At 53.3% G+C, this 18469-nt stretch overlaps 1 protein-coding gene across 1 annotated transcript in view; it reads right to left on the bottom strand.

Annotated features, from left to right (window-relative positions):
- SLC22A23 (solute carrier family 22 member 23) overlaps positions 1–18469 on the bottom strand; it is a gene marked incomplete at its 5' end in the record, with an annotated part of 169412 nt that overhangs the window by 6659 nt on the left and 144284 nt on the right. The window contains 4 exons of the mRNA XM_034660200.1: positions 5837–5960; positions 7166–7198; positions 8856–9088; positions 11071–11173. Coding sequence (XP_034516091.1) covers positions 5837–5960; positions 7166–7198; positions 8856–9088; positions 11071–11173 — 493 coding nt within the window. The remainder of the gene's footprint in view (positions 1–5836; positions 5961–7165; positions 7199–8855; positions 9089–11070; positions 11174–18469) is intronic.

Here is an 18469-nt window from a genome sequence, read left to right as displayed (position 1 = left end):
TCCTGAAGCTTCCTCACCCCCCCCCCCCAGGGACCCCTGCTCCGGCTCACTGCCCTTTGGAATGAAACCTCACTCCCTCTTGCTGCTCCTTCGCATACACACATGCCTCCCGGGGCCCCTGTCCCTCCAGTGTGCCCCCTGTGACCACCCCCCCCCAGGCTTCTGGAGCACAGGCTGACCAAGCCGCAGAAGTGCTCTGCGCAGCTGCCCCGCCCGGCCCCTCCCTCAGCCCACCTCGGGGAGCCCAAAGAGTCTTGTGTTTGTGTGTGTGGGTCCCTCACAGACTGAAGAGGTTTTCAGGGGCAGAGACCAGCAGATTTCTAAAATGGCCCCAATGATTCACACCTCCAGGCGTTCATGCCCTTGTATCTTGAGTGTGAGCTGGACCTAGTAATTTACTTTTCACCAATAAAATATGGCAAAGGTAATGAGATGTCCCTTCCATGATTCGGTTACAAAAGACTGACTTCTAGCAGATTCTCTTGCTGGCTTCGATGAAGCAAGCTGTTACGTTGTTCTACTCCAGGTGGCAAGGAAGGAACTAAGGTGACCTCTGGCCAGCAGGGAACTGAGGCTCTCGGTCCAATAGCTAGTGAGAACTGAATCCCGCTCTTCTGGTTGGAATGTCTGTCCCCCCCCACCCACCCCAATTCATATGTTCAACTCCTAATCCCCAGTGTGATGGTTATTAGGAGGCGGGGACTTTGGGAGGTGATTAGGTCTCATGAATGGGATTACTGCCCTTAGAAAAGGCACCCAGAGAGCTCCCTCACCTCTCCACCATGTGAGGGGTAGAGGGAAGATGGCCATTGATGAATCCTGAAGCAGACTAACCAAACACCAAATCTGTGGACACCTTGATCTTGGACTTGCAGCCTCCAGAATTCAATTACTGTTGTTTATAAGCCACCCCAGTCTGTGGTATTCTGTTTTAGCTGTATGAACACACCAAGACCAATTACTGAATGAGCTTGAAGACCGATCCTATCCTGGTTGACTGCAGCGTGTGGGAGACCCCAAGCGGAGGGCCTAGCTAGGCTTTGCCAACTCCTGCCCACAGAAACTGTGAGACAACAAGCCTGTGTTGTTGTAAGCCACTACATTTTGGGATAATTTGTTACACAACAATAGATAACTAGTACACTCAGCGAGTAATGGAATTTCCTACCCTTAGCTATGGAAGAAAAGACAGCCACCTCTCACCCAGGCTGTGATATGTCACCAGTCCTATGTGTTAGAAAGCCTTTTGCCAAGGGAGTGACAGGAAGGGCTATAGGAACAGTCACACCATTGTGCTACTGGGCTGTCAAGGGGACACAAATAAGGAATAGTAATATTTTGGGGGGCATCCCCCAGATACCAGCCCCTTTCCCAAGCAGAGGGTCCCAGACCACCTTCTGAAGACACTCTGCACCTTTCTGTTAATATTTCTTCGTATGCCTACTGTCCTTATTTAGTCCATGAGCTTGTCAAGGGCAAGGATTATTTTCTAGAATATCAACCAGTATGTATTTATGCTTAATAAATATTGGATGTTTATGGATTACACTGGCTTCCTAGGTAGGAAGGTCAGCTCACCCGAATGAATGGGGTGGGTTAAAGATAGGTGACCGTCAGGAAGAGCGATGTGATGGGAACTAAGAACACGAACACCTGAAATAGCCACTTCGTCCTTCTGGTTGTTGTGGCCACTCTGGAAGCCACAGGCTGTTGCAAGGGACAGATGGATGCCAGGGATAATGGATGTGTCTCCTTGGGGCCTTTAATACCAGGAAGACGTCCTTTTCTCTGAGGGCTTCTGGGTTTCCGTGGGACCTCCCTGTCACCACACGTGGATGGCACGGACAAGCAGAGAAGGAGACTGACCTTGCTCAGTGCTTATAAAATCCACATGAGAGTTAACCTCCAGGAAGGGAGAGTACACACCCACGGGGAAGGGTGTGCACAGAGTCACTGTCAAGGGAGCAGAGGTCAGCATGGGACAAAGTCTTGCTTCATAATGCCAAAATATATATTATATTAATAAATCATGTCAAATATATTTACAGTAGGATTAGACAGCTCACGTAAGTATCCACGTATATAAGTGTGTGTACATATATAAAATGCAGTCTACGTACGTGTGCATATATAATACGCAGTATTTCTTTATGTATTTTTTCCACAAAAGCAATTTTCTGTTTGGTTTTATCTTGAAATTTTTCAGTAAGGTTAGGAACACTTTTGAAAGAATTTGTTATACCATTCTTGGCTTTGTGTTGTCTTTTTGAAATCTCCGTTTAGAGAATGGGGTCATTATTACATGCTTGGGTTTCAGAGGCTTATCTTCCTTTTCCTCCCCTAAAATGCTGACTTTGTGCATTTTCTGCTTTTCTTTAGATTGTCAGTAGAGGGCAGCATATGCCCATGTGTAAATATCAAAGCAGGCAGCCACCTCAATTTACAAATAAAAGAAGTGGGGGGAAGGAGGGGGGTGCAAATTTTGCCTCCCTGTGCTTTAGGAGCACAGAAAATTTTAATATCCACTGGATATCTTTAATTCACTAGTAATAATATCTAAATTAAGGATATAAAGGCGGATACACAGGCAGACTTATTATTAGAAGTAGCAAGCTTAAATTAAGAATTCCAGAGTCTTCAAATCGTTCTTTAAACATGTGAACACCAAGCATCTTGAGTTTAAACAGAACAAACAAACCTCCCATTTCTCACTTCCTCTTCTGTCTTACTTAATTTGTCTTGACTCCATTTCTGTGAAGTCAAGGATAAACAAATATTTGTGCCAGTTTTGCAGAAATAAATATAACTGCCAAAAATACTCCGGTAGGAATCATTAATAATATCCATTGCCATCTCCTGAGGCTGGACCCTTCTATGTACTCTTTCTTCCCTCAGCATCACTACCCTATAACGAGGCAGTCCTAACTCGCCTCATTTTAGGGCAAAGAGATGAAGTCTGGCTAAGGGACCTGCCTAGGGCCGCACGGAGGAAAGTGGCCTCTGAGATCACACACAGCTCCATCCGCTCTCTCGGCCGAAGATCCGCATCTGAGGCTCGCGGCCACATCCCCTACGCTTTGTTCATTCTCCATTCTGCTCTGAATCCTAGCCTGCGTGCCTTCGCTCCTTGACCTTAGCATTTGTTCGTTCTATCCATGTGTGTCTGTCTATCTATGTGTGTGTGTATTATATATGTAAATATATCACATATATTTAAGACACGAATTTTTAAAGAAGTTTAACAGACTCCAGATGCCACATTACACAGGCCATCTTTGTTCTTGGTGCCTGTTCTCGAGGCACCTTTAGAGGGAGGACATCAGGGCCCAGGTTCTTCGTCCCAAGGTGGGAATAGGGAGGAGTTACTCAGAAGGAAGTTCTCCAAGAAAGCAAGTTCCAATAAAGAAATTTCTGGAGAAGGGAGGGGAGGAAAGCGGGAGATATCAGGAATGAGCAGCTGAGCTCAGAAAGAACAAAGCAGTAACAGCGAAGGCCCAGGCGCCCTGAGGGAGCCTGTGTGCAGCTGCCGGACAATGAAATGAGCTCGTTACCACCGCCCTGCCTCCTCTCTGAACTGACCGCTTTGGTGAGGGGTGAGGAGGACGGTGAAGGCCTCAGGGGCTCCCGCCTGCAGCTTCCAGATAGACACTGCCTAGAAAAGATAGTCCTGCACAAAAAAGCCATCGACTGCTCCTAGACCAACCAGGCCCCAGGGCCCCTTCTAACCAAGCCCAGGGGGAGAGGGTGCTGCAGACACAGGGTCCTCCCCATCTGCCTGCAGAGGCAGCCAGCTTCTGAAGCCTCAGGAAGGGACCTGAGGAACGGCTTGTTGCCAGTGGAGAGCATCCAGACCAGGCCTGGGGGCGGGGGGGAGGGAAGCACGTCTCTGCAACAAAGTCTGGATGCGATCTCACGCACAACATTAATTAATACGTTCATTAGACTCCAGTGAGTCTGTTGTCCCTGGACAACGGATTTCCACAAGCCTCTGTGCAAAAAAGTTCTTATCCTCCTATTTGCTTCTCGTTAGTGAGTCCTGGCATCTTCCCTGGGGCGACTGTTGTAGTTCAGAAGGGATGTTTTTAATAACAGCCTTGTAGAAAAGGGCTTGTTTGGTATTAAGAAAAATGAAACTCATGAAACATTGTATGTCAATTAGACTTCAGTGAGTAAAGGAGAAACTCACAGACCCCAAGCTGCTCTCCCTCATTTATCTGGGATTTAGCTGTAGGGTAAGGGGAGGAAGGTCAATTTCCGTCCCGGGTCACTGCAGGGGAACTATCCCCGACTGTGTCTGGGAGAAAGAGCCAGGCCGCTGAAGGGGAGGGGTGCAGGAGTGACACCAGGACCCCTTCCCTCCCGGCCAGGGACCCCCTTTGGACTCGATCTCCTTTCATCCCTCTGCGAGTACAAAAACAGCACTGAAGGTCAAATTTCTTTCTAGTGTGTCATCTTGGCAAGCCAAATCAAAGACGTATTTGTTGAGTTTCTATCCCCAAATAATCTTAGCAGGTCTGCACCGAAGAGGAAAAGGATAGTGTATTTCTGCCAGTTTAGCTTGTTAAGCAAAATGCAACAATGACTAATGAGGTCCACCAACCAGCAGAGTTAAGTGGTGACCACCCCCAAAGAAAGGTCCACAATCACACCAGTCTGCAGAGAGAGCAGCTGGAAAGCCAGAGGTCCAACCTTGACTTCTGCTCTAGTGTAAGAACCCTCTTTGCTGGATTCTTTGGTCAAGGAAGGAAATTTTAACTAGGTAAAGAAAAGACACGGAGGGAGATGCTGTCTGCCTGAGGCATTTTGCAACCTGGAGCCTGAAATAAGCTTCAGGCTGTTCTCTTGCTTCGGCTTAGGAGAGGGTCGGAACAGGATGAATTACTTGGCATTTAATTGCTTTTTTCTCCTTACATACACAATTCCTTGGCATTTTATCCCACAGGCACTGAGTAGCCTTCAGACACGGTGTACACTGTAAAACTCTGGGAGAATGAAGCAAAATGAGGTCATGTGAAATATCTCTTGTCAGCATGACTCCTGGAAATGTGGGAAGAAAGTCCGTGAACCTACCTGCCTTTGCCCAGAGCCCTTCACAGCACCCGAGGGGCTAAAATAATTAGTCTGCACGAGTCCTGCCTTGAACTGTACTGGACTCTACTTGTTTGCCTGCGTGGGAAAGTCAGGGTGGACGGCTGTCATCATGCTGACTTCTGGGTTTTCTTTCACAGCTGAATAATTGCCTAATTTATTCACAATTTATATTTTCAAAAAGCATGTGTGTTAGCAATGCTAATGATATTCCCATGCAAAGTTCAGTGTGATGCCAGTCCCGATGAGCTCTTCCGTAAGTCACAAACAGTAATTACCAGGAAAATGACATGATTCTGTAGTTAAGTGATGCCCTTTTAAATGAAGACACACCCTTTTATTATGCTGTAATCTGAATAACATCAAAGGGTGGGTAGCATCCAGGTACCACTACCTGGGACTAGCACCAAGAAGGGATCAAATGTTACTCCGTGAACTAAGACAAAAGTGGTTAAGCCCGAGCTAATACCTCCATGCAGTGCCTCCTGCACCCTCCCTGCTCCTCTGGCTCCTTGCCTGGATGGAGCCCAGGGTCAAGTTCTCAGCTGACTCTCAGGGGCCTCAGAGTCAGGGCAAAGCTCCCCATCGGAAGCCCTGACATGCCTGGCACGCATGCTGCACCCTGGTCCGGAGGCCAGGGCGGGACACAGCTGATGTTGGTTCATTCCGCAGGAGCCTTGCTACGACACCCAGCCCTCTCCGGAGTCCCAGGGAGAAGGCGCGGTGTGGGGCACCTCCCATGACCTACCTGATTACCGTGGGGGTGATCTCTGCACAGAAGAACACGCTGAGGCTTCCCACTGCGTGGGAGGCGAACATGCCCACGATGGAAAACGCGATGGAGAATTTGTCCTTGACACTATCACTCATACCTGAAGGAGAATCAGGGGGAGACAGTGAGGAGGGCGGGCAGAAGGGAAGGGAAAAGGAGGCTGGCAGGCAGGTGGTGGGGGGGCGGTGCAGAGACAGCAGCTGGACAAGGGACGGGGGAGGGTCTAGGACCACATGAAGGGTCTTCCCCCATCCCCCTTCCCCAGTTCGGGGTGCAGGCTGGGGCACTCAGTTCCCTCTGGAGACTGAGGAACACCTCTAGGTGTAACAGGTCAGACCCTCTTGGCAGAAGGCTTTGTTGGGGTTCCCGTGATTTCCTGTGGGCCTCGAATGCTGTAGCTCACACGGACTCGGCCAGGATTCCGGAGGCCACAAGCCATGCCTGGCAGGAGGGAAGGCTGGTGGTCTCCCCGGGGCTGTAACAACGTCCCGTTTTTCCCAGCCTTCGGAGAAACGAGGCTTCTGCCTCCAGAGAGTCCTGGCTATTCTGGCCTCAGATGTGACCTGTCCAGTACATAGGACAGGGTATGCTAGGCTGGATCGACGGGTATAAAACTCCAATAACCCAAACAGAGGAATTTATGGCCTGGAGACAGTGCTCAGTTGACCCGAGCACCTTGCAAATGGCACCAGAGTCTGACCACACACCCAGGCCGCATCTAGCATAGAGCATTGGCATGCGGTTGGGGTCATACATTTGGGGGCACAGCCCAGTTCCCTGCAAGGTTGTATCCTGAACGCAGGGATTTCACAGCAGAGTCTCGGCAGCACGGGCTCGGGGCAGGCCAGGCACATGCGACCAGCAGCTCTGCCATCCCCGTGGCCGAGAGCAGCGAGCTGCCGTGAGGGACAAAGGGGGAGAGCAGCTTCCCCTGGCAGCACAGTCAGCCAGGTGTCCAGGCTCCCTGGGGCTTTCTGATGTCACCCAGGCACTGTCCGTAAGAGCAGCTGCAACAGGCCCCGGGCTGACTGCCGAGGCCGGGGGGAGAGGCGAGGCCATGCGTGCAAGCTGGGCACAGACAGGGAAACGAGGTGCTCTTTCTAGAGGCGAGAAGGAGTAGAGAATACAAATGTATGCTTATAGTGTCCAACCTACGGCCAACTTCAGCTGCAACTCTTGAAGGATAAGGAGAGAGGGGGAGAGAGACAGGGAGGGGAAACCACAGGTCTGTGAGTCTTGATGAAAAGGCCCATCTGGGCGCAATAAAAAGCGGTCAAGTGCACCGCACGGGCACTGGGGGCTCACCTGAGTCTGGATGCTGGCTGTATTTCCCAATCACTGCGCCCCCGGAAATGACGGCCCCCACGTGGACGAGGATGAAGACAGTGGGCAAAGAGAGGAGAAAGAAAGGCCATTAGGTATGAAGCCACTACCTTTTCCCATGTGACTGGCTTCTCAGTGAACTCCCTTCCAGCTCTGGGTTGGCCCCACTGCCCCCCTTGCCAGGCCCACTGGGGAGCAGGACCAACACCTGCTGGGGGCCAAGTGCTAGAAGGATGCAGAGACCTGTGGGTGATAGAGTCCCCTCCGGGGATTAGCACCCGATGGACAAAGCTCTTTTTGTCGGAGGGGAGGGTGAAAACACCTCTGGCCTCCCAATACGGGGATAAAACGGAACTCTTCAGAACAGACTCTAGCAGCTCTTCTAGACCTCAAACTGAAGACTTAATTTCATTGTGAATAATTCTTCGGGGTCTCTGCAGGTCTGTGCCCCAGCGAGTACCGGGGGGGCAGACCCGTGCGGTGGCATTTCTGTGTGCTCTGAGCCCTGATGCTCACGGCTTGGCTTCTCATGTGCACCTAGTTCCTGGGGCTTTCCTGCTCAGGGACAAAGAGGGCACTGTGACACTCCCAGGCACTGCCCCTCCCTGCACCCAAAGCTCGGGAGCTTGCACAGGGCTCCCGGGAGGGCAGCTTGGGCAGCCCCCACCAGGGGACAGACACCACTTCTCTGTTTCCTTATTTGTCACAGCTGAAAATAAGACCCGTCTCCCAGCAAGAGGCAGAATGCATGGGAACGTGACCAGATTAGGAACATTGCTCCCGAGTTGGAAAGGAGCTGCTCTTTAATCCAGTTTGCATGAAGAGGTTGAGAGTTTTGAGTTTTTTCTTGTTCTTCTGTTCCGGACGCTGACTCCCACACCTTGCAGGACGAGGCGGCTTTCTGTTTGCTCAGCAGCTCCGATGTGTGCTGCGCCGGGACAGTCCCGGAGTCGAATTCCCAGCGCTCGGGTGGGCTCTCCTGGGTATGTTTCCCCAGGAGCGCCGGGCCTGGTGCGAGAAGGTTCAGCTGCCCGGTGGGTCTTGCTCTGGGCGGGTCGGAGGGATGGCTGGGGCTTTTTCCCTGCATGGGGAGCCGTCAGGCCCCCGTCGTACAGCTGCAGGGGCTGCATGGATTCCTTAGCTTTTCTGTGAATTATTTTTAACATTCACTCAGGAGTTCTTTGGCCCAAAGACAAGCTGATAAACTTGGGAACAGCTGCCGAAAAGCGGTGTCCTAATACAAGACTGTCAAAATGTCCCCCTGATTTCCCATGAAAGGGCGCTTTGTTCTCATCACGTGATGTATGATAAAGGCACAGGCTGGGCCTCTGTGAAGTCATGCCCACTGGGGCTCGGGGGGCTTCACGTGCCGGAAATGAGGTGCAGCCAGGAAGGCTCCCAGTTACAGGCCCATGGCCGGGCCGGGGAGCGGGGGAAGCACGGTGCACTCCATCCACGGTAGTCACCATGGACATTCCAGTTCAATCGGTCCTTCCCGAGGCACTTTCCTCAAGCTGTTGATTTCGGAATCATAGCTCAGGTCACAGAACACTTCCCTCAAGTCTCACCCAGCTCCGGCAAACACCCTTCGGTCCCAGGCCAGCTCCCCTCCCCCAGGCTGCCCCCCAGCCCCAGGCTCCGCCCCCAGCCCTCCGCCCCGCCCCCCACTCACGGTTCAGGAGGCCGAGCTGCAAGAGCGAGGCCAGGGCGGTGAGGATCACGAAGAGCAGCAGCCCGCCCCTGCGCCCCAGGAGCCTGACCACCACGCACATAGCCAGGCAGGACGCCAGGGCGATGCTGGCCACGGTGTAGTAGTCGGCGTAGAAGTTCTCCAGGAGCGGCACCTTCACCTCGTGGCCCATCATGCTCCGTGCAAAGCAGTGGTGGATCCCGTAGCCCGTCAGCCTGGGAGAGACACACAGCCGGTGGGGGGGGGGGGCAGTGCGCAGGCGTACAGAGGCAGGAGGGATCAATGACCAGGAAACAGAGAGGCAACTCGGCACGTCACGGCAAACATGCTGTCCCCGCGAGTGAGAGCATGACCGGTGCAAGGCAAAGTGACTTCAGAGACACGACGGGAGCGTGCCCCTCATGGGGGGGGGGCGGCGGTTCGCTCTCCTCCGCCATCCTTTAGCAGAAGAGTGGGGGCGTTAAAGCAGTGAGACCTTCCGTTCAAACACCATCCAACAAATCCATCATGCATGACAAAACACTCCCCACGCATCAGCTCACTTCATCCCACGTGGGCACCCTAGGAGCTCCTGTCAGACCCATTTCACAGACGGGCAAAAAGGCCTATGGAGGTTCAGCAGCTTGCACCAGTCTACGGAGCTGACAAGGGACAACTTCGAAGACATCCTGCCTATCTGGGCCTCTGCCTCTTCCTTTAGCATTCAGAATTCTGGAAACTCAGGGATCCATCCAGAGAACTACCCATTCCTGCTGCTATTGACAGACACGCCCTGGGAAAGCTGTAGGAAGTCAGGCCAAATGAAGACATCTGGTCTTGGGAAACTCTGTTTCCACTCTTAATTTATCACTGTTGTCCTTTGCCCTGGGTCAAGCCTCTTTCCTGCCCCCAGAGGATCATATAAACCTACTGGGAAACGTGTGTTGGGACTGCTGGAGGTAGATGTCCAGTCTGGGAAATGGGAATCCGAATGCACCCCTCCCCCCGCCCCCTGCCACGAGGCTGCAGGTGCACGCGCACCACGTGGGAAGCGCGTGAGAGCTCATTCATGACGTCAGCACTCGGCAGCCGTCCCAGAGCCAAAAATTTCCTTCTCTCCCAACCCCTCTTCCGTGCTTTGGGGAAATCAAAGTGCTTTTATCACACCACGAGGATGCGTCAAGATCAACTGCAACAGACCCCTGCCCCCACAGGAGGAAGCTGCTGTTTGCCAAGTGAACTCATTTCCACTTGGGAAATCCTCCGCAGAGGGCCTACTGGGGCCATCGTTTTTATCATCGAACAACCGGTGAGATTCGGTTCCTCTCTGGGGATCCCAGATGACTGTCTCTGCTTCTCAGCCTACTGAGGTCTCATGGAAATCTACCTTTTTGTGCTGGTAGGAAGGCAGTCTTCTGACCACAACAGGTAACAAGGTCAGAGAGATGGATTCCCCTTCACCCAAACACGAAGCATTAAAATGGAAACTTGGCATCTCCTCTATGTCACAGTTTGTGTTTTTTTTCCCCGAAATAAAAGTTGGAGAGGTCATTGCATTTTTAATAGTCCCATTAGCCTAGCTAGCTAGCGTCTGTCTGAGACTGGACAGCGGCATGGTGGCCCTGTCCGGAGCCAGCTCTGGGCGGGGAGGCTGAAGCCTCAGGGCTCGGGCCCTGACCCACCGTGTGCCTAAGGCCTCTGTCTCCCCGAGTGTAGGACAAGGGTGTATGTAGGAACCCCCACATCGAGAACTGATTAAGTGGAGCTGCTTTGATAAAAACAGCTGTAGGGAACGGTGCGACCAGAGCCCTGACCCTGGGCCTCTCTTTTTCCCCAGACAGAAATCCTGAGGCCTTTCATGGATGAGTGTCAATCCCACCGCCCCCCCACAAGGCCTCTAACATCAAATGAGGGTTAACATCCCCTCACCTTAAGTGACCTCTGACCCTGAGTGAAGGCCACCTTGTGTGGTCAGGGAAGGGCGGGGTTATTGAACTGTGAGTCAACACAAGAAAGACCTTGGTAACACTGATGCTGGGGCTTAACCCAGGGCCTCTTAGCGAAGAGCAAAGCCTTGGGCTGGCCAGAGGCCCCTGTATGGCCATAATTCAGGATCCAGCTGTGGGAAGAGGAGGGTCCCGCTGTCCGCTCCTCTAGCCCCTCTCTTTTCCAGCCTCTCCCTGACCTCTGCCCTCTCTGTGTCCCTCTTGAGACTCACGAGTTCACACACAGGACCACGATGTTTTTCCACAGGTTCCGGGTTCCCACCACTTTCACGATGCAGACCTTCTTGGGCCTCCGGGAAAGCTCCTTCTCCAGCTCTGCGGGGAAAGAGAGCCTGTGACCTCTCGGCAAGGCCCTGGGCAGGCGGCCTCCCAGATGTTCCCGAATTTGGACATCATGACAAGAAGAAACATTTTTTTTTTCTTTAAGCCAGGGGATAGGGTCTGGTTCTCAGGATAGAAAATGAACCACAGAGACACTAGCTTTGCAGTTCCAATTTCCCCGTGGGGCCTGAAGGGCCCACACGTGCCGTCCGTGTCCCTTGCCACTGCGAGGCCTTTAGAAGCAGGATCCGCACAAATAAGCCATTGGGGTGGACTCACGCTGCTTTCCCTGGGTACAAAACCAAATGACATTCTAGGTTACGGAGGCACTAATCCGGTTCAGGCCCTACAGACCAAGAGGGGCTTTTCTGTGCAGCGTCTGATCTGCCCGCCCCGCCCGCTGCTCCGCGGCCAGGAGCGGCTCGCGCGCCTACGCTCCTTGACCCCGTGGGCAGCGATGTGTGACTGCAGCGCTCCTTCCGCTCTGCCCAGGGTGCAGCCACCTGCAGAGGCCAGGTCCACACGTGAGCGAACACGCATGCGCAAAAGGGCAGCTGCGAGCGTCTGCACACACGCGTACGTGTACGTCTTAGTGCACGCTCAAAGGTCTTTGCGACCTGAGCGAGACGGACATGGTTTGGCTTCAGAGCGCTGTGCGCAGCTCCCAGGGCATGAGAAAGAGCTTCTCGAGAGGCTCAGACTCGCTCTGAAAACCGTTCTGGACAGACTGCCACAGCCTCCAGCGCCACACTGACGAGAGCGTGCGGAAGCCCCGCTGCCGACCTGGCCGTTTCACAGGGAAGGTCAAACCAAGGAAATGCCCCCGCCTTCGGGATCTCCCCGTGCGTCTGGGAGCAGAAAGGTCCCACACTCAGCCTCCGAGGCCCCTCGCTGCTCTCCCGGCCCGGCGGGTCCTGGGGGAGTCATTCTCTACTCGGGAGCTCAAAAAGGAAAAGAAGACCTAACCCATCGGTTGGGTGGCCCGTGCAACTCAAGACTGCAAGACCACGAGAAATCAGGTAGAGACCAGAGGGGGCTGGGGAGGTGCGACCACTAAGTGGGATCCTGGGTGGGATCCTGGGATGGGTGGTCGTTCATGGAGAGACTGGTGACATCCAGCGAAAGGCTGGGGTCGGTCAGATGTACCAGGGGCAGTTTCTCAACGGAGACAAAGGTCCTGTGATAATATGTTACAATGGGGGAGACAGAGCGCAGGGTATTCAGAAATTCTGTACTGGTTTTGCAACCTTTCTGTAAACCTCCAAGTATCTCAAAGCAAGTTTACTAACAAAAGCAAAACCACCAAACAAAAACAAGCAGTATGGGTGGGAAGGCCTAGACTACTGAGGAAGGCTTCAGAGCTTGGAAGGAAGAGAATTGCCTCAGGAGGGACCCCAGAGCAGCGTCTGCAGAAGAGACCGAGCTACTGAAGGGCTCTCTGGTACTTCTTAGGGCCATTCCCACCCTGGGACGGCCCCAGTTCAACTCTCCTCTTCTGCGTCCTTCCTGCCATCCCGTGGCAGGGGGGTCACAAACCTTATTTGTTACAGTCTGAAGGAAAATATGGTGCTTAACCATGAGGATTTAGGAGTTACTTATTTAAAGAACATTTTTTTTTGGACTAATGTCACCGGCTGGGGCACTGAAGGGAGTAGGAAAAGTCTTTCGATGTCTGAGGGATGCCATGCCACCTGGTTTCCAGAACTTTCTTCCTTCCCATATTTAGGTGCAAAATTGAGGTCTCTGTACAAGCTAGAACAGCTAGCACTTCAGCTGTCTATTCATGGATCCCCCCAACTCTCGAGGTCTTCTGAACCTTTATTTTCCCCTCTGCAAACACAGGCTACTTTGATTTACAAATATCCTTTCCCCTTGGTTAAAACACTAAAAAACTTTTAAAGAACATGAAAGTAGAATGGTTAACAGATAATGTTGGATCCAATGGTCTGAGTATCTTCACTGTTATAATACTCATCAGGGGGCACCTGGGTGGCTCAGTCGGTTAAGCATCTGCCTTTGGCTCAGGTTGTGATCCCAGGGTGCTGGGATTGAGCCCCATGTTGGGCTCCCCACTCAGTGGGGAGTCTGCTTCTCCCTCTCCCTCTGCAAACCACACTGCCCACCCCCCCGCCAGCTCACACTTTCTCTGGGTCTCTCTCTCTCTCAAATAAATAAAATCTTTTTTTTTTTTAAGATTTTTTATTTATTTGATAGAGAGGCAGGCAGCCAGCGAGAGAAGGAACACAAGCAGGGGGAGTGGGAGAGGAAGAAGCAGTCTCCCAGCGGAGGAGCCTGACGCGGGACTCGATCCCAGGACTCTGGGATCACGCCCTGAACCGAAGGCAGACGCTTAGTGACTGAGCCACCCAGGCGCCCCTCAAATAAATAAAATCTTAAAAAAAAAAATCAAACTCATCAGGAATCAACTGTAGTAGCCACACTTGTTCACCATGGAAATCGTCCAAGAAGAAAACGGCTGTTAGAATGTTTATAGAAGCTGAAATTCTTTCCTGTAATGTGGCCCAAACCTAACGACCAATACATTACTGTATATGACACAGATGTTTAAAAAAGCTGGAGCCCAAGGTCTACAGAACTGACTGTAGTCTACAGAGGTAACTGCATTATTCTAAACAGAATCAAATTAACCTGACTGGGGCTACTGATATGTTGTTTCTGGCACACACATCACCAGCCTATTACCAACAACCTAAAACTTCCTCAGCACGCAGTCTGTGTCTCTGGGACAAAAATGCCCCAGCTCTGAGTTGTGAGAGCCATCAGATGACTTTCCGCGTCTCCAGTCATCAGACTGACAGCCGGACGTTGAGTCCGCCGTGCACATGGCTGCACAGAAGTACGAAGGCGTGCACGAGCTGATCAGACCTGAGCACCACGGAAGTGGCTGTTAAAAGCACTTCCTTTCTGTCTCCCTCCTCCCAAGCTCTCCGATCCCCTGGATTCACAGCCATGAGAAAGAGTCCAAAACAAAACCAAGCAGAGCTTATGGAGCCTTGATGAGCGGGCTCCTCCTACTCTATCTACCCTGCAGCCCCCTGTCCCCTCTCCTCTGCATTTCAGCCGATCCCTGTCAGGTCACAACCTCACCTGAGAGGCAGCAAGGGCTCGGACAGACCTGGCAGAATCCCAGTCTTCATTCTTTTCATTGAGCTTCCTTGGGAAAGCTGCTCTGTGCCTCAGTTTCTCAGCTGGGAAGTGGGACAATGCCCCTGACTCGGAGCATTGTTACGAAGACCAAACAGGGAAAGCGGGTGGAGCCCCACATGACCCCGGTGAGCAGGTGTCCTCCTGGCCAGTGCTCTGGCTGACCAAGACGGTCCCGGCTCCCCCACCAGCTGCAGAACGGACAGGTGTCCTTGCAGACACACAGGAGTCATGACCTCTACATGCTGGAGAGATCCACGTGAGGGGCCAAACCATGCTTCTCCGGGGCAGCACGGATTGAGGAGAAGACAGTGCGAGATCACTCAAGGCACACAGACGACCAACTGCACTTGTTTGGATGGGGGAGGTGAGATTAACTGGCTTTGCTTTTATACTGTGTACACTGCTAATGTGTGCCTGCCGAAACTGGAAAAACATCAGTTCTAGAAAGGGAAAAAAGACAAAAGGAAGTGGGGGAAAGAAGAAAGGAAGAGGAGGAGGAGCAGCTGGAGGAGGAGGAGCAGCTGGAGGAGGAGCAGCAGCAGGAGGAGAAGCAGGAGCAGGAGGAGCAGCAGCTGGAGGAGCAGGAGGAGGAGCATCAGGAGGAGCATCAGGAGGAGGAGAAGCAGCAGGAGGAGGAGCAGCAGGAGGAGCAGGAGGAGGAGCAGCAGGAGGAGGAGGAGCAGGAGGAGGAGGAGCAGGAGGAGCAGCAGCTGGAGGAGCAGGAGGAGGAGCAGCAGGAGGAGGAGGAGCAGGAGGAGCAGCAGCTGGAGGAGCAGGAGGAGGAGCAGCAGCAGGAGGAGGAGGAGGAGCAGCAGGAGGAGCAGCAGCAGCAGGAGGAGCAGGAGGAGGAGGAGCAGCAGGAGGAGGAGCAGCAGGAGGAGCAGCAGCAGCAGGAGGAGGAGCAGCAGGAGGAGCAGCAGTAGCAGGAGGAGCAGGAGGAGGAGCAGCAGGAGGAGGAGGAACAGGAGGAGGAGCAGCAGGAGAAGCAGCAGCAGGAGGAGCAGGAGGAGGAGCAGCAGGAGGAGCAGGAGGAGCAGCAGGAGGAGCAGCAGCAGGAGGAGCAGGAGGAGCAGCAGCAGGAGGAGCAGCAGGAGGAGCAGCAGGAGGAAGAGCAGCAGGAGGAGCAGGAGGAGCAGCAGCAGGAGGAGCAGCAGGAGCAGGAGGAGCAGGAGGAGGAGCAGGAGCAGCAGGAGGAGGAGGAGCAGGAGGAGCAGCAGCAGGAGGAGGAGCAGCAGCAGCAGCAGGAGGAGCAGCAGCAGGAGGAGCAGCAGGAGGAGGAGCAGCAGGAGGAGGAGGAGCAGCAGGAGGAGGAGCAGCAGGAGGAGCAGCAGGAGGAGGAGCAGCAGGAGGAGGAGCAGCAGCAGGAGGAGGAGCAGCAGGAGGACGAGCAGCAGGAGGAGCAGGAGGAGCAGGAGGAGGAGCAGCAGGAGTAGCAGGAGCAGGAGGAGCAGCAGCAGGAGGAGCAGCAGGGAGCAGCAGGAGGAGGAGCAGCAGGAGGAGGAGCAGCAGGAGGAGGAGCAGCAGCAGGAGGAGGAGCAGCAGGAGGATGAGCAGCAGGAGGAGCAGGAGGAGCAGGAGGAGGAGCAGCAGGAGTAGCAGGAGCAGGAGGAGCAGCAGCAGGAGGAGGAGCAGCAGCAGGAGGAGCAGCAGGAGCTGCAGGAGGAGGAGCAGCAGGAGTAGCAGGAGCAGGAGGAGCAGCAACAGGAGAAGGAGCAGCTGGCCCCACCGCTACCGGAACCATATTATAAAACGGGTGCACTAAAAGCTCTAAGGCAGTGTCTGGGAGGCCCTGAGCGCATGCACAGAAGCAGAGACAGCACCTTGTCTCTTCCACGCAGCCCCTCCCCCCTCAGGTACAGATGTAGAGATGAGGGCACTTGGCCATTAGGAATAAGCGCTTCCGAAGCAAGTGGATGAGAACGCCTATAGGGATCTTATCAAAGTCACCTCAGATAGCTCGCTCTTTAATATCTACCCCAAGTTGTGACAAGTGACACAGCAGTGCTGGCCTCTGTGATGGCCTCTCCAGGCACGTGGCTGCAGCTGGCCTGAAGCCCAGAGGAGGAGGAGGAAGAGGCGGCCACCAGCGGGGTTGGGAGCAGGGTACCGGAGTCAGCCAGCCGGGCCAGCCTCCGTGTCATCACTCACTAGTGCTGGGACTCTGGGCAAGTGACCTAGCCCTGGGGACACTGAGGTGGCTGGATACACAGACCACTTCTCACCTGTTTCTGAACAGAACGACAAGACGGAGCGGGGCAGGAGAGGGCAGAATCCAAGCCTGATTACTGAGAAGGGCTGGGTGAAGCCCCACCTGGACCTGAGGTGGGAACGCATCCTCCCATCCCAGCAATGCGGGGCCTGGCGGGCTTCTCCGGGGGCGCTGCCCAGAGAGGGCCTGATGCATGAGGACAGAGGACACCACTCCCTGCATGGGCTTGCTTCTTCCACATGGAAAGACATCGGCAGTGGGCAGCAATGCTCCCCAACACTTAGCCTGTCTGGGCCCCACTTCCCCGTATGTCAAGCAGGGGTGATGTGATGACCGACCTCATTAAGGCTGTGGCGAGAAGCAAATGTGGTGTGTCACCCAGGAAGAACTGGGGCAGGGACGACCTGCAGTTCGGTACGTTCTGAGAGCCTAATGCAAGCTGCAGAGTCTTCGAGAGGCAGGTAGAGGTGAGACAGGGTCTCAGCAGTCTTGCGTTTCTAGCTACAAGGCCCTGGGAGGCTGCTGAGGATTTCTGAGCAGGTGGTGTGAGGGACGGGCAGCAAGATGGAGACAAGGCAGGTAGACCAGGTAAGGGACAGGGATTGTGGGTGGACAAGATGAGGTGATGGGAAGAAGAGTCCAAGCAGATAAAAGCAGCCTCCGAAAGTTGGAAGTGGCCAATTCTGATGAAACAGACAGCTGCCTTCCCCCAGCGCTGGCATCAAGGCATTTGACAGCGGGGAGTGAGCAGAGGTCCGAGGCGGATGGGAACTGTGTGTCCCCAGCAGTGAGTGCCGTGACAACCCTCCCAAGTGGGGCTGAAGTCACGTGTCAGCCACCTCTCCCCAGCCTCCTGCAGGGACAGCAGCAAAACTCATAAGCAAAGAAAGGGGAAAAGATTTAATACCACTTTCCAAAAATAGGAGGAAAATGAATCAGTATAATTAGGATTGAGAAAACAAGCTTTTCCCAGACAATATTTTAACCGGAAAGAAATGGAATGTGGTGATTTCATTAGGGAAATGCCAGAAACAGATTATACTGTAGGACTTAAGAGCATTAACCTGCTAATGAATGGGGCCTGGAGAAGTCTGGGAAGATGGCTTGGACAGTCCGAAATGAGCAAACATGGTCCCCAAAAGGCAAATGAATTCAGTACTCATTCTTCTCTACAGTGACAGGGGTGTCTCTGTGAGCTCCCCCTCCCCTCTCAGAAGCAGCTGAATGGAGCTGCTTCCGCTGGGCTTCCCGGGTTCAAGTCCCAGCTCAACTACTTACTAACTGTGTAACTTCTGCCAAGACACTTCACCTCTCTGTGCCTCAGCCTCCTCTCTTCAATTCAGGAGAATTATACCACCTCTCTCACAGACTGTTGTGAAGAAATCTAAGTTAATATATGTAAAGCACTCAGCATTAAATATTTAGTATTTGCAAATCATTTGGAAAAGTGACTAACATATATAAGCACCGTGTGAACATCATCCTATTTATTCTCATTGTCGCTGGATAAAAAGAAACCATGGGCCCCTCTGCAAATCCACCAGCACTCAAAACCCTTCGTGTAAAGCAGACCTGGCCCATGGCCTTCTTTATTCCAGTAAAGCAAGGGCTCCAGGCTTCCCAAGCCTGTCTCCCTGTGCTGGAGTGCCAGGCAGACCAAGCCAGCCCCACAGGTGGATGCAGCCGAGCCTTGCTGTCCCCCTATCCCAGGTCATGGGTCCAGGCCAAGGCACGGATGCCATTCTGGTCAAGCCGCAGCATCTGGGGAACCGTATGGACCACAAACCCTAGTTCTGAATCAGGAATCTAATGAAAAGCCTATCTAGCAACCATGGAGTAGATGATTACAAGCCCTTTCTGGCCAGTGTGATTCAGATTTCCCACGTGTTCCTTCCCCGTTGTGAACGGAGACG

The sequence above is a fragment of the Ailuropoda melanoleuca genome, chromosome 5 (assembly GCF_002007445.2).
Source record: "Ailuropoda melanoleuca isolate Jingjing chromosome 5, ASM200744v2, whole genome shotgun sequence".
NCBI lineage: Eukaryota > Metazoa > Chordata > Mammalia > Carnivora > Ursidae > Ailuropoda > Ailuropoda melanoleuca.
The sequence above is the reverse complement of the archived record's forward strand: the minus strand, read 5'-3'. Positions and strand labels throughout refer to the sequence as shown.